Genomic DNA, 20,584 nt, shown 5'->3' with positions numbered 1-20,584 from the left:
GTGTTCTTCTTTACATTCCTCTGCTTATTAATGTCCTGTGGTGACGCTGTACCTCCGACAACCATGAACCTAAAACCCTGTCAACATAAACATAACGTAAACCCGTTTTACACCAGCATCAACACACATTTTTTTTATATAATAGCAGGTACGTGTGACGTCGACAACATCACAACATTACAAATCCATGTAAATCTGTGTTTTTACCATGTCGTGTACGTTTTTAATCACCAACAGCAGTGCTTCTCTCTCTCTCTCTCTCTCCATATTGTGCACATGTTTTTACGTTGAATGTCGTCGGACACTCTGTGAAGAAAGATGTTCTCGTTCTTCTTCCCGAGATATTGTTCTAATAAAATAAGCAGCAATGGAAAAATGCGTGTGTGGCCTTTTGTTTACAGCAGTCAGTGAGTCAGTGTATCACACAGTGAGTTGATCATACGTCTTCATATTTTATTAAATCATACCGCCAGCGTTCATCATATAAACTTTAGACTTTATTGACTTTTTTTTCTTTACGGTTTACAGAGAAAAAATATGTACAGTCTGTTATTAACATGCTAACACTTTAAAATATGTACAGCTTTTTAGTCTCTTACATGTCAACATACTTAAAAAACCTTTTATTTTTTATTTTTAACAACCATGTGTGTGTGTCTGTACAAAGCCAGATCACAGGGGGGGAAAACACAAGGTTACGATATTTAAATATTTTTGCAGCTCCTGTGTAAATGTGGCAAGATTTGACTAATGTTCACATGTGGTTATCAGTGTTAATGGTTTCCATCTTTTCTGTCTTTCCTCACAGTTTCATGTGTAAAGACTTGGATGTTTTCCTCAGTCACATATTTTTTTATGATTCTTAATGTACAGTATATCTCAAATGTTTGCTGCTTCTCCCTTTCTTCTCTCGACTAAGAAGGGGAATTATGAATTAAGTGCAGTGTCGGAGAAAAATCGACATAATCTCTCCGTCTCTCGTCTGCCCGGCTCTTAATTTGAACCGTGACTTTGCATTTTCTTTTAAAAAAACACAGAATAATTCTTTGAAAATTTAAGATTTTCAAATAAACCCTTGTTCATACATTCAACTCTCCTTAAAGATCCAGTGTGTAATATTTATGTGAAGTACAATATTGCATTTAATGTTGTTCTAGTTGCATTTAAGACCCGCTGTGTAAGAATGAGTGACATCTAATAATGAGAATGGCCCTTTTCCAATGTGGTCCCAGCTCGCCTCGACTCACCTTGGCACAGCAAGGTTTAGGTTGGTTTTCCACAAACGAGTGACGCGCGACTTGTAAAGCAGTTGATTTCAGTGTCACTGAATCATTAGAATCAGTTAATTAAAACTATTTGTTCAGTACTTCCTCCATGACCGGAGCACAGACGTCGCTGCCGTCTAAATACACCAGACTCCTCTGTTAAATATTGAGATTTTAGACATTTCACTGGTAATTGTTGGAGATTAACCCACGTTTTTTTAGGATTGTTAAGGTACTATGCTAGTGGAGACGCTACTTAACCGTGCCGTGGCGAGTCGAGTCAGTAGAAACACGCCAAAACATGATGACGCCTCCCTTTCCCATGCGTGTCGAGGAAACGGTGGCCTCTCCTTACAGGCTGAGGCCGTAAAGCCAAATACACTTCAATAAATATACATATACACAGTATAATATTCAACTTCTGCCAATAACCCCGTGCTAAATGTTACACACTGGGCCTTTCAAGAAAAACGTACCTTTAGTGTGAGACACACTTAATCTCATCTGTGTCGACGGCTGTTTGCAGCGAAATGAGAATCTTTAAACCCTTTGTACAAGTCAAATCAGACAGTAAATGGTGTTTCACAGTTTTTTTTGTTTTTGTTTTTGTTTTGTTTTGTTAAAAAAAAAGTGAAAAGTACTTTTGTGATGGCTACAGTGTCCCACAGGTGGAATGGTGCATTTGAAAAAGTCTGAGTTGAGTTCATAGACGTGTGTACTGTGTACTGTACGTCACTTTTCCTCCTCAACCTCCTCCTGTCGTTTTAACTCAGTTTTACTGAGTCCACAGTGAGTCGCCGTCGCGCCGCTGCCCGGATTAAGTCAGATTAAGGTCTGCGTTTTGGGCGGCGGCTCCAGTTTCCGTGACAGCGCGGTGAGGATGAGGTTGAACTTGTTGTAGCGATCCGACTGGTTGACAGACGCCCCGCGGCTTCCCCACAGCAGCCGCAGCTGAAAGTCGGTTTTAAACACCTCCAGCAGGTCGTCGTCCACCTGAAACCCTGAAAACAAGAACACGGAAATCAAGACAATTCTACACACTGTACCTTTAATGTTTATTTTGTAAGTGTTTTTGTTTTTTTGTTTTTTTTACCTTGTAAGATCTTCTGTGCATTGGCAGTGTAGCTCTGAGTGTTGTGTGCGACGTCCCGCGCAGACTCCAGGTGGCGCAGCATGATGTCGCAGCCCTGGTCGCTGGTCTCCCAGAGCTCCGCCCCTTCAGACGTGATTGACGGACGCTCCATCAGAGTGAGGAGCGGCAGCAGGAGTGGGACACACACCACCGCAGGAGACGAGGCTGGAGGAGGAGGAGGAAAGACGGCAGTTAAGTTTAAATATATTCAACAATCACAGACATTTATCATAAATATTATAATTAAGATATTATAATGTTGCATTGCTGAATATTGGAAGCGGGAAGAAAAGACATTTCCTTTGAAACCTTAAAGGGATAGTTCAGAGATTTTTTAAGATAAATACACCGTCAACACTGACTGCCCAACACGCCCCAATTTACATGGACCCACACCCCAAATCAACAAAAATTCACATTTTAACTGACTGATTAATCGATTATGATTTGATTCATCGGTTTCCGAGTTTTTAAGGGATTAAAACATGATTTTTCAGCTTCTTAAATGTGAATATTTTCTGGTTTCTTTGCTCCAATCCACTGATCGACACTTTCTGACATTTTATGGCCCAAACGATTACTCAATTAATCAAGGCAATAATCAACCAGATTAATGGATTATGAATATAACCGGATCTGCAGCCCGAGAATGGTTTACAAACTCCACTTCTGTCAAACAATGAGAGACAGTGGTGAACATAATTACCAGTGATAAATAAATAAATAAATAATCTCTGTTGGCAGCCATGTTATCAGTGTCTGGCAATAAAGTCAGTGTTGATTATGTATCAAAGATCAGTTTTAATATTAGATTTGCCCTTTTTGAACAATATTGAATAGTTTAGATTAGAAGGGTAAAGTTTAGTAGAAAGTAAACCTTCACAAAACTCAAACTAATCTCATCGAAATTACATTTACGTGACTAAGAAAGATTAAGGGGTTAAAAAAACAACCCTAAACTAAACAAAAGGAATTCTATCATTGTTAAACATAAATGACATGTGTGATATGTAGCTGATATGTCAACAGGTTTATGCCACTTTAATAAATCTGTGTTTCTTCTGATGATTGTGTGAGGTCACCAGTAACCTATGAACCCTGTAAAAGCCAGCTGTACCTGTGCCCTCGTAGAGATTCTTGTAGAAAGGTTTGAGTATTTTCTCGTAGCTGATGGCCGTCTGTGTGTAGTTCCTTCGCAGAGTCGTCCATGTTTCTTCCAAACGGCTGATCTGTGAAGAAGAGTCGAGTTGACAAAAGTCAGTAAACCACGTTTCCTGTGTGTGTGTGTGTGTGTGTGTGTGTGTGTGTGTGCGTGTGTTACCTGCTGCATGTCCAGCGCTTTCATCAGGGCGGTGAAAGCGAACAGGTCGCCCACCGTGTCCTTCAGCTCCACCGCCACCAGGATGATGCGATTTAACGTGGACGCCCGCTCGTCCACGCTGCCAGTGCATCCCAGAATATCCACGGCAACGCCTATCGCCATGGTGTGGTGTCTGGTGAGAGGGGGAAATGAGGGAGGTCAGGGTGAGAGAGAGAGAGGAGGATTATCAACACAGTGTGACGTCCAGGTCTGTTTTCTGATCTTCTAATGTGATCTTTGAGAGGCTGCAGGGATGAATTCACTTTGATCACAGCACAGACCGCACTGTACAATCAATCTGCAACTGTCACTCACTAGTAAAGTCACCACTAATTTAGTCTATTTGCTTCTATTGTCTTTAAGCTTTGTGTTCCAGATCCCAGACAGTAGAGTCAAACTAATTACCTTGGTTGAAGCACTTTGAAATGAATCAAAATTAAATCTGTATTTTCCTCACTTTTCTTACATGAGGTCAACCGTCACTAATCTGGGGGTTAAAATGGACTCGGACAGTCAGATCAGGGGCTGTCGTAAAATCGTAAAAGTCAAGTTTCTTTCAGTTGAGGCCAAAATAGGAGGCTGATTCGGTTAAAACCGGTTGAAAATCGGTTACAAAGTTCGTGGTGTTTTTTAAAATCAAGTCATATTTGCTTTTCCTGCTGTGACCGATCAAATGTTCCGAATCATTCATCCTCTCATTTGTGTCCACGGTACGTTGAAATAATAGTGAGAGTGTGCGTCGCGTACCTTTCCATGAGGTCCAGCCTCAGCTGCCGACCGTGCGGCAGCGTCACCAGCTCCAGGCCGGAGGCCACGCCCATCTGACCTTTGAGGTCCGCAGTCACGCCCAGTATCCTCGCAACCTGGAGACCAGGAGAGAGAGGGTTTTTAACAGGATGGATTTCAATTACATTTATGTTTTTTATTTATTTTATTTATCCCCATCTCTCACTGAGTCTGTCCAGAGTTAGTGGGTTTTTGTTTGTTTTATGTTTCTCCTGCGTCACGAGAGTCGTTTTATTGCAGCAGAAACATCGGCTGCGAGGCAGAAATCTAATTTTCAGCACACACAGACACACACACACACACACACACACAGGTTTGAGTAGCTGTTCCTTTTAGGACACTTTCATTTGAATCAGCCAAACCTGAGGCTTTTCTCTAACCTTAACTTTAACCAGTTAATGCCTTACCTTAATCTTAACCTTAACCTTAATCTATAACACAAGTCAAATCTTAACCCTAAACCTGACCAGGTTCTCAGACATGAGGTTCTGTTTCATCAGGACCAGGTTTTGGTCTTTACTGGTCCTGACAAGGTCAGTGTTTATGCCAGGGAAGTAAAAGCACACACACACACACACACACACACACATAATAGCAAACAGCAGTAAATATGTTTGCTGCCAAATTACACACACGTGTATAAATCTGATTGTTATGTAAGTTGAATTTCCTCTGCACCTGTGAATGATTTTCTCAAATGAAAATCCAGTAGCTGCTTTTAATGAGGAACAAAAGGCTTTTTATTGACTTTTTTTTCTTTCTTTCTTTTTTTACTAAATCAGCAAAAAAGATGAATAATAAAGAAAGGTTGTGAAAATGTCCTCATTTAGCATAACTCTTTGTTTGTTTCTGGGTCTGTAGTTCATGAGGACGACCTGCAGAGGGCCTTGACCTCCGCCTTGACCCATGTGTCACCAGCTCAGACAGGTGAGCTATCTAAAGCCCTTTAACACTGGTCTTTTTAATACTTTATTATTCATAACTGGTCTTTATAACATCAACATGTGATTATTGATCTGTCTCTACATATGCACATGTTTATATTCACGTATATGTGCTTTGTTGAGCCACATATCCAGTCTACTGTTGGATAAGTGGATTTTACGTCTCCAAAATTTCAGTTCTAAATAATTTAAGGGAAAATTTGTTTTCAGCTGTTTTTAAAGAAAAGCAACATATTTATCAAAAGTTTGGTTTTAAAGGTATAGTTCATTTTGTGACGTTTGTAATAACTTATTTGTAAAATAAGTTAAAGGTACTGACGGATAATAACATGAAATAATATAATTAGTTGAATTTGTTTTGTGTGTGTGTGTACCTGGCATTGCTTATGTTGTGGGGAGCTAAATCTGTTTTAATCTGTTTTTTAATCACTACATTTTAAGGTATTTTTTAAAATTAGAATTAGGGCACTAGAGATTATGGTTAAGGTTAAAGTAGATCTACAGGAAATGAATGTAAGTCAATGCAATGTCCTCTGAAGTGATGGAAACCTGTGTGTGTGTGTGTGTGTGTACCTGGCAGTCAGCGATCAGCAGGTGTTTGGCGATGCTGTGGTGATTGTGACTGAGCACCAGCTCCTTCGCTCTCTTCAGCACCACCATCTCCAGTGGTTTGTTTTCAGGAGGTAGGAGTCGAGATCCGAACTCTGCCGGTCTGAACACCGACTCTGTCTCCACCACCGGCCGCTGGAAACTGCTCCTGTCTTTGTCCCCGGCCTCCTCCTCCTCCTCCCTCGCCCTCCTTGCATCCTCCTCCTCCTCCTCTTCCTCGCTGGTGTTCTCTAAGGCTGCGATGGCATGATGGTAGGAGCTTCTGTCCAGCCCTCTCCGTCCTCTCGCCTCCACCTCCCCTCCTCCGTTCACCTTTCTCCCTCCCTCCCCTTCTCTTTTCAGCCGCTCCACGTAGCTGCAGAGCGGTGGCTGATGCTCGTTGTCCGTGACGGAGTTGGGCGAGCTCGGCTCCTCCCACTCCCGCGGGCTGCAGGACCTCAGGTCCGCAGGGCTCGGCTGCAGCCGCTCAGTCCGTCCCGTTAGTGTCACTGAGTCGGGATACAGAGCCAGATCAGGAGGCGACAACACAGAGGAGTGGGAGTCTGCGGGCGCGAGCTGATGGTGAAACTTCAGGGGCTTCAGTGGAGGAACGGGAGGACCTGCGGAGCAACATCACAGCCATGAGAATCAAAATCCAACCACATCCTGCAACACACACACCAAAATCAGCTTTAAAGCTGTGGTGCGTAACTTTTAACTCATACCATTTCATTGTTAAACGAGTTCACACGAGGCTGGTTCAATCTAGCCGTCTTCATTCTCACGCTGCACACAGGAAGTGACTTGTTTCACGAGGCAACAGCTGACGTGACACTGTTAAAGTGAGACGGCTGTGGACAGGTTCAGAGTCTGACTGAACACATTGAAAACAACAAACTGACAGCCAGAGGTTTCAGAAGTGAATTTAAAAAATGCGGTCATTCAGCATTTTTTATTTTTTTTTTTGTCTCCACCCGCCCCTGCGATGCTGCTGTACACACACCAACACTCCCTCAGTCAGGACGGGATAGGATTACTTGACAGAACTCGTTTTCAGATGAAGGGTGCAGCGTACAAGTAATACATTCTGTTCACGGTGTAAAAAGAAAACATTATCGAAAACAGAAATCACCAAAAGTTACGCACTGCAGCTTTAATGGATCACCAGTCAACCTTTTTTCTTCTTTTATTTCACTGGTAACGGATTATTGTAGTTTTTGTGGCCATTTAAAAGCACAGGTTGTTCTGAAAGATGTTCTTTTCTTCCATCCTTAGAACTAAAGAGTCATTGTTTCAGTCGTCTCTAAAAAAAAAGCCGCCTGTGAAACTCTGAGTGACCCACTGAGGATCATCGCACTAGAGCAGGAAACACAAACTAAAGAGTACTTCCCTCACAAATAAATGTAATATTTCAGCTTTAAACTGTTCTGAATAGGTCTCTTTGTTCAGTGTGACAAACCAAATTCAATTTAAACGATTTGATGACGTTTTGTCGAAATAACAAAGTTACCTCCACTCCTTCTCCCTGAAGGCGTTTCCCCACATGTGAGTGAGTCCAGGGAAGGCGCAGCGACGCTGGAGGACGCGTGTGTGTGGTTGGAGGAGGAGGTGGAGGTAGAGGAGATGATGGAGGAAGGAACCAGGGGCCGAAAACACGCAGAGTGAGGCAGTCGAGACAGCGGCACCTTGCTGGGTTTGGGTGGTGGTTTCGGGCACAGCTGGCTGTCGGAGCCTCGGATCGCTTGACCTGGAGACGACAAGAACAAGGTCACCATGGCGTCACGTCTGTCTTTTCATAGTACATTTGAATCAGTGAGCCGTAGTTGGTACTCAAACCTGGAAATAGTGATGTTCTCAAAATGATTCAGTTTTAAATGATTTCTTTGTTATGTGCAGCAAAGAAAACAGGACATTTTACAACATTTAAGAAGCTGACCCCCCCCCCCCAAAAAGCCCTTCATTAAAGTATAATAATTTAGTTTGCTGTTTTGCAGACACTCGGCGGCAGAAGCTAATTAGGAAGCGCCATCTGACTTAAGTGCTTCAGTGATTGTGTAATATTAATTTTCCAACACAAAAGCTTTATTTTTAGCCTGCTAATCACACTCAATTGCCCTTTAGCTGCCCTTCATTCATTTAGGTAAGAGTCAAATCAGACATGAGTATCTTATTGCTGTTCCGTCTTAATTATTTAATATTCTATCATTTTTATTTAAGTTTTAAAAGAGGCAACATTGAGTTCCACTGAATTTCCCGAAACTTGGTGGCTAAAAACCTTGACAATATACGTAGATATTATTGTGACTGAAGTGTGAGTCTGTGTGTAATCTTGTTTTCTTTTTTCTTCGTTCACTCACCGGCGAGAATCTCTGCTGATCTCCGAGGGACAGAGGGACTCAGGACCGGCTCACTGCCCGTCCGAAACACTGGAGACTTGGGGTTGGGGCTGGGGAGAAGCGGGTCGGGAGACTGCTGGGCCTGGGGTTTGGATCCTGGAGGGGAGAAAGCAAAAGAAGAGAGGTGTTTAAAAAAAGAGAAGAGAGGTGAGCATTCCAACTACTGAGTTCAAATGTTGATCACATTTCTCTTACAGGGTAATCTTTCTGTTTTTGGGTTTCATCACACCATGAGTTTTACTCACCGAGAGGTAAGAAGCTCTCTGATTGGTGCGCCTTGAGTGGGCGTCGTCTCTCCTGGACCTGATTGAGACTTGCTGGTTGGCTGCCACATCGATCCTTTAACCTGAGTGCGAGCAAAACATAAGGTTTTCTTTCTGTCTCTTCTGTTTTTCCACACTCACTCACTCTCACTGTCACTAGACTCTGACCCACTCTGACCTTTTGTTGATGATACATATGGAACATGTGTATAAAACCCAGACCCTGGATGTTGAGAGTAAAGCTCGGGGCTGTGAGTTAAAAACTTGTACGTTATTTAAATGTAACAGAGACAGTTTGTTGAGTAAAAAACAAACTGCAGTTAATAATACATTAATGCGATTGAGCAAATTACACGTATGATCTCATAGAAACAATAAGCGCAGGCGTCGTTTTCAGCCCCTGAAGTATAACGGCGGATTAGTGTGAATCACAGTGTTTAAAACAACACAACGATGACCTCAGTCCATTTTACGTCATGTGCTTTTTATACTTCTCAAATGTACAAAACAACGTCCCTTTTATTGAGAAAATAACATATTTTTGGTCCTTTTTAAAGAATAAAGCGTACCCATTATTCATTTACACAACTAGTGCAGATGCACTGATGCCTTTGCACATTGTGTTTATACATAAATATGAAGTACGGCGATTAAATATGAGGACATTGATGGTAAATTAGGAAATATGTCAGTGCCTATTTACAAAAACATTTTAAATGTAGCCACAGAATAGACAGGTTGAGGCACGATGCACAAGAATGAAGAACATTTTTACTTTATGAATTTAATTTAATTTTTTTTTGGGGGGGACTTTGAGGATTCAACCTTGAGCAATGATTTATTTGACTGTTTTGAAATGAAGCAGTGAGGTAAATGAACTTGTCAACACTGGTTCATCAGCAGTGTTTGTGTACAAACCTGAGCTGGCTGCTCCGGCTCATGCAGTTGTCGTGGCAGTGCGTGCCGTCGTGCGCGTTGTCGTGCGCGTGTCCGTTGGTGATGTTGAGGCTGAGGCGCTTCTGACTGCGTCTCTCCTGCGCCATCAGTGCCTCCCGGTGAGTGCCGGATAATCCGTATTTCTCCTCCAAGCAGCGCAGCGGAAGGCTTCTGTTGATTGGCTGGAAGATAATGGCTCCCACCACCTAGTAAATGTGTGAGATACAAGTGAGATAAGATGAAGTACAGAGACTTGTTTTCCTCTAGAACAGACGTTCCCAGGGCGCCGGGGCTCACTTTGAAATCTGAAAAATCCTCTGAGGTCCAAACACAAACCTTAAGTCACAACTCTGTTTCTTGAAATTCTTGAAAATATTAATGTTTACAGATCAATTATCAGTGCACTTTACTTTGCACTCAAAAGATGACCTCAGTGGAATTACAAAAGCATTTTACGTAACATTCTTTTTATACTTATATTAATTAAATATTTACCTAAAAAAGAAAATAACCACTCTAAAAGGGATACTTGAGTAGAAGTGTATGTATTTGACCAGAAAATGACTTTAGTAGAAGTTGAAGTCCCTTTTTTTTTTATAATATTACTTAAGTAAAAGTGTTTAAGTATGCCATTTACTGTACTTAAGCATCAAAATAATTTTCTGACATAAAATGTACTTAAGTTTGAGAAATAAAAGTATAAAAAATGTGAGGAGTTAGGATTGAGCGATGGTGGCTCAGTGGTAGGGGGAGTTGTCTTTCAACTGGAGGGTTGTATGTTCAACTCCTGGCTCTCTTATGTGTCCGTGAGCAAAGACACATTGCCCAAGTTTACAGTGTGGGAATGGGTGAAAACTGTAGTGTTAAGCTGCTCATCAAGACTAGAAAAGCTCTATATAAATACAGACCGTAATACCAACTCTGGTTTTATTTGGTAGTAATGAGTAGGTATTAAAATTAAGTGCAAATACTTGAAATGTTAGCCCGTTTGATGCTGGATAATTTAAACAAATTTATTTATTTATATTTTATGACCTTTCACGGCCAGCTTACAGTACCGTCACGGCCCACTAGGGGTTCGCGGCCCACACTTTGGAAGTGGCTGCTCTACATGCAGCGGTAGAATGGTGTGTGTTAGATTTTTGGGAAAGAAAACTTCCATATTAAACGGAACCAAAAAGCAAACAATCAGTGTCACGGTCATTTAGACAAAGGTGTCTCATAAAAGCTCTTTAAACTCACCTGTGAGACAGGTTTTCTGTTGCCGACGTAGTATCTGATAAGTGCCGGGACGCTGTCGAAGCCCTCTCGTTCCAGACGATACTCCACTCTGGAGTAAGCTTCATTCAGCATCACCACCTGCACGAGGCATGGCACCGTCATTTAACTATTAAAGATGTAGTGTGTAACTCTTAAATATAGACACATAGCTGTTACATTCTCTGAATGGTGGTGCAAGTCAATTTTCTGTGCACATGGACAATAAAGTATTATCTTATTTTATATTATAACATTGTGCGAGTAAAGCGAGACGTGTGATGTGTGGTTGAAGTTTAAATAACTGTTCTAAATCTTAAGGATAATTAAAATATACAAGTTGGCAAAATGTGAAGAAACATAAGACCAGTTTTTAGCTAGAGATTAAATGATAAAATGTTGTGAACATCACTAACATCGTCTGGTATCTTTTATTTACTGAAGATTTTCATAATTTAGTGTTTAATGCATGCAGAAAGAGACTCAGATACTGAGATACAGAGCGGGGGGGTTTACCTTCTTGTTGATTTTAAAGTGCTGGGCTGCGTTTCGCCACTGGCAGGTCAGGACGTAACTCCCCGGGATGGACAGTGAGTCACGGATTAAGAAGTCTCCGTCGCGCTGCACCAGGTTTTCTGCAACCTGAGACATTACAGAGCATTTGTTGACAGTCCAAACATTTCATTAAATCTAATAATGGTAGCACAGCCTCTCTCACAGTGTGACCTTCTCCACGAGCAGCGTCTGCAGCGTTTTACGTCACACAGATTAGAGGATATTGAAACTACCCCAGTATTTAATCAGCCTCAAGAGGTTTGACTGTAGATTTACTCTCCTGACCTTTTGACCTGTGACGTCCAGGCAACATGTGACGATGTTGCATTGGTTTAATTAGCGATGATTCATCCGACGGGGATTTGAATTTCACAATTGGTTAAAAGTAACTGACAAGAAAAATGGAATACTTTGAGAAAATTGAGAAACAAATCGACTCAAACTTGGTTTTGCTTTCAGTTTAGTTATGAGTCGTGTCACATGGACACAGATAAGGTGTGTCACAGTGACCCACGCATGGATCAAAGCTCCAGGCTTAGCCATGAAATGCATTTACCTCTGAGTTAATCATGAATTTATTTATGTGATATGACTGTTTTGAGACTCAAGAATTGAAAGATAACTCAATAAAAGTTACATCAAATCTAAAACTCACGTTTAATTAACCTACAGTTTTTATAAGAAGTTATATTTTATAATCACTGACATGAAATGTACTTTCATTACCGTTTGGGTTGAACAGGTTTCCCTTTAAATTTCCACTTCACTGTTGTTACACTGACTGCCTCTCTCTCATTGACACACACACACTTACACACACTTACAGACTTTAATTAACAGAGTGTTTGTGTAGCATTTAATGGCGGTAGTTTAGTTTGACCAAAAGGAAGCAGCTTATTAAAAATGATTACATCTCAGCGGCTGGGAACACACAATCTCTCTCTGTTACACACACACGCACACACATATATATAAACACACATAAATGCAGAGAGAAAGAGGCCTTTTACGTTGTAACTGTTACAACCTCAGCTCTACAGCCGAGGCCACTGCTGGAGCTCTAATCTTCCCGTGTGCAGCAGGGCAGTCTAATAATAGGTGATCAGGTTCAACAAGTTTTTAACCAGGCTTTTACAGGGAGGGACTCGTGTGGTTGTGATTTATGTGTGTGTGTGTTAGTGTTAGTGTTAGTGTGTGTGTTAGTGTTAGTGTGTGTGTTACCTGTCTGGGAATGGCTCCGTGGTACCACGCATGGCTCCTGGGCTCCTCACAGTTCATCTTCAGCTCCTCCTCCAGCTCTTTGCGAAGTTTCTCGGAGGGACAGTCCAGGATGAAGTGATCCCTGGAGAACTGGGATTTTTTTAAAAAGAGAGAAAGACAGAGAGAGAGAGAGACAGAGAGAGAGAGGGGGAGGGAGAGAGAGAGAACAATATCTTTATTTATGAATCCATCAAAGTGGTGACAGCTGGTGTCACACAGTCTTCAGACAGGTTAAGACAAACAGTAAACAGTAATGAAGTAAAAGCTCACAGACACAAACATCAAAAAGAAAGAAACATGTTGTTTTACATCACGTCTGGATTAAGGAGCCTGTTGTTATGGCCTGTATACTTTATGTCTCTCTCCTTTAACTACTTCCTTTTAGCTTTTATATTCTGTTGTGAGTTTTAAATCTAAAAATTGTTTTGTCTGCGTAACCATTTGGACTATTTTGTGCTGAAAAGAACTGAAATAAAACATGCTAGGCAAGCTAGTGATGGTGGAAAGGGTATTGAGGGGTGATGTTTGTGAGTTTTTGCTTATTTTCTCTTATACAACCCCTTAAAAGAATACTTCATTTAGATTTGTATTCCTAGAATAGTAATGAGTCGAGAAACATCTTTGTCACGTGCCCACCACTGACACTTGGTCCTGTTAGCGTAATTGTTAGCAAAGATGGAGGACACTGTTTACATTCTGGGAATGAGGTTCCGTCTAAAAAGTGTTGAATTAGCGTTACAGTTTCAAGCCTCGGACCAAGGCTCGGACCAAGTGTCACTGGCGGGAACATAACAAGAAAAAGAATGGAGATATTTCTCGACTCAGGGGAAACTGAGGTTGGGAAGCACAATTGTTCAAAAATACTAGCCCTATTCTAGTAATACAAAGCTAAATGCAAACCGGTGAAGTAATCCTTTAAGAACGATAAAACATCTGCTAAAAAACACCTTCTGTCAAAGATGACTGACTGGTTAAGCTATTTTGAGTATTCTGAAGCAGACAAACAGCCAAACGATAAACATTTGTGCACAGTACGAGGACGTGAAAACTCACGCGCGTGTTTAGTTACACGCAGATCGTGTTTTATCAACACATTTAGCATGATCAGTTCATGTATGTGTGTAAATATCACTCCTATCATCATTATTATTATTATTATTTCTGCTTCTGCTACAACGGTTGCCTCTACCACATTATTATTTTATACATATAAGCAGTATATGTCAGCACAAAGGTGCATCAAAGTTATTCAATATTCTACATAAAGCAGGACAAATTACACATAACAAGCTTTGTTTTTAGCCTTGACTCACAAATCTCACTCACTCATACAAGTGACACACAACAGATAAAGTTGTCCTGACAGGATGCTGAGTCAGCAAAACACACACACACACACACACACACACACACACACACACACACAGGTCAGTCCAATAATGTGTACAGCCTGAACCAAAGCCACAGTTACCACTAACCTTGATCACAACCAATATAACCATAAACTAAACTAACCAGCTCCCCAGAAATGCCGTTCTACCTCATTAGGACCTGGTTTCCTGGTCTCCATGAGGACTGCTGGTCCTGACAAGGTCAGTGTGTAAACCAGATAAGGTTTTTAAAGAGGTAACAAATACAAAAGTACACACTTACATGACAGCTGCTGGGTCTCTGCATCGCTCCGTCTGTCTCTGTCATCTTTAAACACACACTTCATAGCCAACACTGTCACTGTCTCTACAGCTCTAACACATGTCCTCACACATGTCTCCCATTCAACACTTAATCTCCTGTGTCTTTCTTCCTGTCTTCTCTGTTCTGAGCGAGTGTGAGTTTCCTCTCTGAGTCTCTCCCTCCACCTGGTGCGTCATCGCCATGACCACACCCAGCTGCCCCGGACCTGCCTCCGCACACACCTACACCTGACGTACGTAAACACCCGCGCACTCGAGTGATGCAACCTGAACTTATCTCTGCTCATGACTTCTTAAAACCTTTTTAAAACCTCATTATGATTATGAGAGTTGAATGTTGAAGTTTTGACTGTCACAAATAGATCCAGGGTCAGATAACACCAGTCTAAAGGGATACTTAAGTAAAAGTACAAACATCTTAGTTGAAGTCACTTTTTTTTATAATATTACTTAAGTAAAAGTCTTGAAGTATATGACATTTAATGTACTTAAGTATCAAAAGTAATGTTCTGATATAAAATGTAAAGGTTTAGAAGTAAAAGTATTCAAAAAAAGTGAGGACTTGTGGTAGGGTGAGTTGTCTTTCAAGGTTGTGTGTTCAATTCCTGGCTCTGCTAGTCGATATGTGTCCTTGAGCATGTAAAGGGCAAAACTGTTAGAGCTGCAACTAATGACTATTTTCATAATCGAATAATCTGTCGATTATTTTCCTAGTAATCGTTTTGTTCATAAAAAAAACAGAAAATATTCACATTTAAGAAGCGGAAACAATCAGAAATTCTGTTTTAATCATGAAAAAAAGCTTCAAACCGATTAATCGATTATCAAAATAGTTGACAATTAATTTAGTGATCGATTAATAGTCGAGTAATGTTTCAGCTCTAAAAACTATAGTGTAAAGCAGCTCATCAAGTCTAGAAAAGCTCTATATAAATACAGACCATAATACCAACTCTTCTGATTTTATTTGGTAATAACAAGTAACAAAGCACGCTCACTTTATTAGGTACACCTGTTTAGCTGCATGTTAACGTGAATGTCCAGTTGCATTTAGTCGAGGAGACACAGTTGAGACGACCCGAGGTGAAGTTCAAACCGAGCATCGGAATGAGGAAGAAAGGTGATTTAAGTGACTTTTTTAAATGAGACATGGTTGTCTGAATATTTCAGAACTGAACTGAACTGCTCATTAACTGGCATTTTCACGGATAACAAGAGTTTACAGAGAATATAAGAGTGAGCATTAATGCCTTGCTGGTGCCACAAGTCAGAGGAGAGTGACCACACTGGTTTGAAATTATGAGAAAGACAACAGTCACTCAAATAACCACTTGTCACAACCATGGTAGGTGCCACTTTACCACTTTATTAGGTTTCACTGGACGTGTGCATGCACTGTTTAGGCCCAGTAAGGATAAGTACAGCACCCTAGGATTACCCTAACCCAGTGTTTCCAAATCCTGGTCGTCGGGGAAACCTCTTTCCTTTTCCCCAAAACACCTGATTCAAATGAATGAGTCATTATCAGGCTTTTGTAGAGCTTGATGACGAGCTGACCTGGCGTGTTGGAGCAGGGAAACGTCTAAAATATGCAGGGCAGTAGGTCCCAGAGGACCAGGATTGGGAAACACAGCTCTAACTCATGTACAGTGAGAGGCAAATATGGATAAATATGTGTCATTTAGTGACAATAACACTCTCTCACTGTGTTATTGAGCTACAGTGTGTACGTGAAATTGGAAATATGCCCCTAAGCGTCCCCATGAAACTGAAACCAGGAAGAAAACACTCTCAATGTCTTCACCACTTTCTCTCTCTGTCTTTCACTCGTTCATCCTGTGGCTGCTCCACTGCTTCTTTCCTTCTATCTCCGGCTCTTAAGTCATTATAAGAATAGACCCTCTCTGCCCTGAGTCTCCGTGTCTCCATGTATGATGGGAATACCTATCATCCTATCGAATTACAGGAGGATGACAACAGTAATGGTGTCATAACGCTCAGGCCCTGTGTGTGTGTCTGTGTGTGTGTGTGTGTGCAGCAGTGGAAAGTACCTGGGGCAGTAAAGTTGTCATTCAGTCCCATTCTACAGCCGTATTGATTTCACTGTATAAAATCCGATTCTGTGCACAGTGAAACTTATTACAGCTATTTTAAAGCATATCTGTGTGAATGACTGAATGAATTAATGTCTTTTTGTTGAGGCCGCCATTCATTCATTCATTCATTCTTTCTTTAGGAGCCCAATTAAGTGTATGAGTGAATAGGAATGCAAATTACTTATGTTATTCAGATTTTTATTTATGAATTTATCAAAAACTGTACTCAATATTGTGACTTTGTGTGAATTACATACAGTATGCATAATGGTTCTTTAGAGTGATGGTTCCCAACCTGTGGTCCAGAGATGGAGATGGAGCTTTGTCTGCTCTGAGTTTGTGAGCCAACAAAATATCATGTCAAAAGTATATAAACGTTTGTTATAATCCACTTAATTCTGTTGGTTGCATCACGACTATGACTTCTTTTTGCACGTCAGTTAAAGGCTCTATGATACACCCACTAACTCTCTGTCAGGACATCCTGGTTTTCCTGTTGTACCTGCATAGCACAACAACCTAACAACCTTACACCTGAAGACGAGCTGAACTCAGTCAACTGTGTAAATGTCACTCACAGAACTCAACTCAATACTCCGGAACTGCACCATATTTTGGTTATTGATTACAAACACGTTTGGGAATATGTAATTAAGCACCATGTTAACAATAAAGTGCTTTTTACATCTGCTCTGCCAACACAACTGATGAATGGCGGCGTAAGGAGGGGAAAGGAAGCTGTACATGTGAAGGGAAGGAGAGAGGGAGGAAGAAGATGAGAGGGGGAGAAATAAGAGATGGAAATAGATGGGGATGCCCTTTCATAAGATGCTGCAATATGATGTCATCCTCATTGAGCAGCTGCATTTATATTGCACCAGGCTCTGTGTGTGTGTGTGTGTGTGTGTGAGAGAGAACCACAGCAACCACAACAGTAACAGTCCAGCAGAGCTTCTTTTCTTCCTCCTCCTCCTTCTTCCACTTTTTCTCTCTGTCCTACAGATCAGAGGACACATGGTTTATGACCGTCTAACGTCACACACCTTCACAAGAGAGAGCGTGTACAAGGTGAGATATGTGATATGTGGCCGACACTCAGTGGGGACGTGGTGTCAGTTAACGCTCTACATTACATCAGGATCGTCACCACCATAGTACAAACAGTATATATATATATATATATTGACTCAAATACTACTGCCTACCTACAAGTGCTGACCCTTACTCTTTCAATTCAGGATCATTTGTTGATTTCTGTTCCGTATGCCTGTAGTGAAATGGGTTCCTAACTGTACCTGCTTATAACTCTTTTGTTAAAGCATTTATGAAATATATTTATGCAGTGTGTGATCTTCAGCTGATTGAACTGAAGGTTGGCCCTGTTGTGCTTTCATAGATTGTTTTCTTCACAACAACAACAACAACAACTGCCTAGAGATGATTGTGCATGAAAATCAGACCAGCGCGCCTGACACCAACAACCACGACACATTCAAAGTTAATTCAAACTTAAACGCACGGTATGTCATTTCTGTCCCTCATGATGTATCATTTAAAACAAAAACAAAAGACTTTGTTTGATATTTGATGACGTTAGAATGCAGTGTGGGATCATGGGAACTGTTGTCTTATGTCTTACGTTATCATGTCGCGACAAATATACACACAATACAATAAAAAAACAAAAAGCTAACACACTGGCAGTACAGAATATTTTCCTTCCAAGCCCAGGAAGTTATAACGACTAATGTAAGAACACAACTCAAAAAAAAAGTGACATTATTCTTATGGATTTGAGATATTTGAATGTAGAAATGTTGCATATTATATCTTTAAATTCTGGTCATATTGACTATGACTAAGTGCATTAAGTTGCTGCTGTGGGATTGGCTGATTAGATATTTATTTATCTAAAATGATAGATAGATAGATAGATAGATAGATAGATAGATAGATAGATAGATGGCCTTTAAAAGCAAAGCATTGTTCAAGAGGATTTCACCACTGACTGGATATCCCGGCTTTGACACAAAAATAGAAAACACTGAACTCTTGAGTGGTTTCTGTGTTTACGGAGGAGATGACGTGTTGGTTAAAAACTCGATCTTCTGTTGTTGGAACCCTGTCCTTGGTGACCAATCACACACAGCGGTGTAAGCAGCTTGTCCTTTGAGTTCACCGAGGTGAGGACAAATAACCTTTTAGCATTATAAATGATTTTCTTTTCTCCTCACACACATGCACACGATGACATTATAATCCTTGTTGTCTTGCTCAAATCCTCCTCCGACTACCGTGTTCCTGAAGCTGAGATTCTCAGCGTGACTCTTCGACCTCCAGTTTATGTCCAGCCTCCTCGCCGCCTGAGCTCCGACACTAAGAATGTGCTACTGCACCGTTTCAATCATGCCGACAGAAAACCACAGCAGCGCTAATTAAAATAAGCCGTTGAGTCGGTGCACAAACACAAACCCTGTTAACACTGCGAGAAGAGATAATCCACAATCAAACTTTTATTGCAGTGGTTTATGTATTAGTCACAACACTGTATGTGCGTGGACTTAATGCTCGGACAGGTTGTGACGGTGACTCTTCTCTTTTAAAAGCATGTGTGAGTGATGTGTCATTACATTGATTAGGTGAAATCATCTCAGCTCAGGTTTATTTTCCCCCCATTAGTTTGACGTTTCTTCTCATTTCTTGTCTTCAAATGGATTAAAATTGAAGTGTAAGATCACCCTGTGCGGTGAGGTGAACATGTGACTAATGTCTTGGCACTTGAATCTCCTGTTTTTCCCCCTCATCCCTCTTTCCTAACACACCTGCTGCTCGTCCCACTGATTGACACACTGCTATAAATACCCAGTCTTCAGCTCCGGTCTTTGCCAGGTCTTTGGCTGAGAACGTCACGTTCTGCTTGTTTTGTGTCTTTTTTTGTTGTTTTGTTTTGCCTCACTCCTGCCTGCCTGCCTGCCTGCCTGCCACATTGATTTAACTTGTATTGTCCTCTCATGCTTCTGAACACCTGTCTTGCTCATGCACACATGAAAACAGGTTTAGGAGAATCCACCGAAATCTTCTAACAACAACTTACATTTCAAGTGTTATGCACATCATGCTTCATGTGTTTGTCTCTGTTTTTACTGTGGCATGTCACAGTGTCACATACAGGCCTGGCATATACAGCATACAGTATATATATATATATATATATATATATATATATATACATATTACAGCATTTTTTACAGCTCATTGTTACTTTCAATTAAAACTTTCTCTCGTGTTTTGGTGTCTGCATTGTTCGTTCTGACGCCAAAGCTTAACACAAATCATTAGAAAAGCTAAACACTGACGTATAGATTAAATGACTGTTGCCAGTCTTTAGGAAACAGTTTTCATACTCTGTACTAAAATGAGAGATAACCATCACAGGGTGGACATCATCATCATTAAAACACTGTATCAGTTGTTCTTTATCTGGTATTTCCTCCTCTACTCCTAAACTTTCCACTCATTTATCTTCCTGGTGGTTCCCTACTTTTTTTTGCCTGCTTCCATTCAACTAAATACAACAAAAAGGTGAAGTTTTGAAAGTTTCTGAAGTCATTAGAGAAATGCAAACTGTCAACAATGCAGCTAATTTGGAAAATCCATCCGGGGGGGGAAAGGCAAAGAAAACCATATAAGAGAGGATGTTTCATGATTTTTCAGCAAAAACCTGTATTACTGTCACCGAAAGTGACGTTTTTATTCAGTTTTTATATTCCAGTGCAGTTAAATAAGAACCAGAGTGAGTGTGAGGACTCTCTGTCTCTTGTTTTCTGACAGGCTGAACAGTCCCAAAGCTGAGGACGGCTCGGATCATTTGTTTTCTGCATCTCTACATCTTGACTTCATCATCCCAGTGTCCCCCACCTTTCCTGTTTACACACACAAATAAACAGATGCGTCTTCCTGTGTTCAGTATTGTACTGGTCAGTCTAGTCTGGTCAGACATTCATTTTTACAATTTTAAAAGTCCAATGTGCAACATTTATGAGGATTTAGTC

General features: G+C 40.9%; 1 protein-coding gene across 4 annotated transcripts in view; it reads right to left on the bottom strand.

Annotated features, from left to right (window-relative positions):
• Positions 1-432: 432 nt before the first annotated feature.
• Positions 433-20,584, bottom strand: part of bcar3 (BCAR3 adaptor protein, NSP family member) — a 75,683-nt gene continuing 55,531 nt past the window's right edge. For all 4 annotated transcript variants that reach the window (XM_058639039.1, XM_058639038.1, XM_058639040.1 and 1 more), the window contains 13 exons: positions 12,704-12,832; positions 11,444-11,569; positions 10,913-11,029; positions 9,653-9,876; positions 8,717-8,817; positions 8,433-8,567; positions 7,586-7,822; positions 6,061-6,695; positions 4,505-4,620; positions 3,719-3,890; positions 3,515-3,626; positions 2,359-2,562; positions 433-2,266 (listed from right to left, as the gene is read on the bottom strand). In XM_058639039.1, the coding sequence (XP_058495022.1) occupies positions 2,088-2,266; positions 2,359-2,562; positions 3,515-3,626; positions 3,719-3,890; positions 4,505-4,620; positions 6,061-6,695; positions 7,586-7,822; positions 8,433-8,567; positions 8,717-8,817; positions 9,653-9,876; positions 10,913-11,029; positions 11,444-11,569; positions 12,704-12,832 (2,487 nt within the window). In that variant the 3' untranslated portion in view covers positions 433-2,087. The remainder of the gene's footprint in view (positions 2,267-2,358; positions 2,563-3,514; positions 3,627-3,718; positions 3,891-4,504; positions 4,621-6,060; positions 6,696-7,585; positions 7,823-8,432; positions 8,568-8,716; positions 8,818-9,652; positions 9,877-10,912; positions 11,030-11,443; positions 11,570-12,703; positions 12,833-20,584) is intronic.

This window comes from Solea solea, chromosome 9 (genome assembly GCF_958295425.1).
Source record: "Solea solea chromosome 9, fSolSol10.1, whole genome shotgun sequence".
Lineage (NCBI taxonomy): Eukaryota > Metazoa > Chordata > Actinopteri > Pleuronectiformes > Soleidae > Solea > Solea solea.
This window is presented reverse-complemented; position numbering and strand designations above follow the sequence as displayed.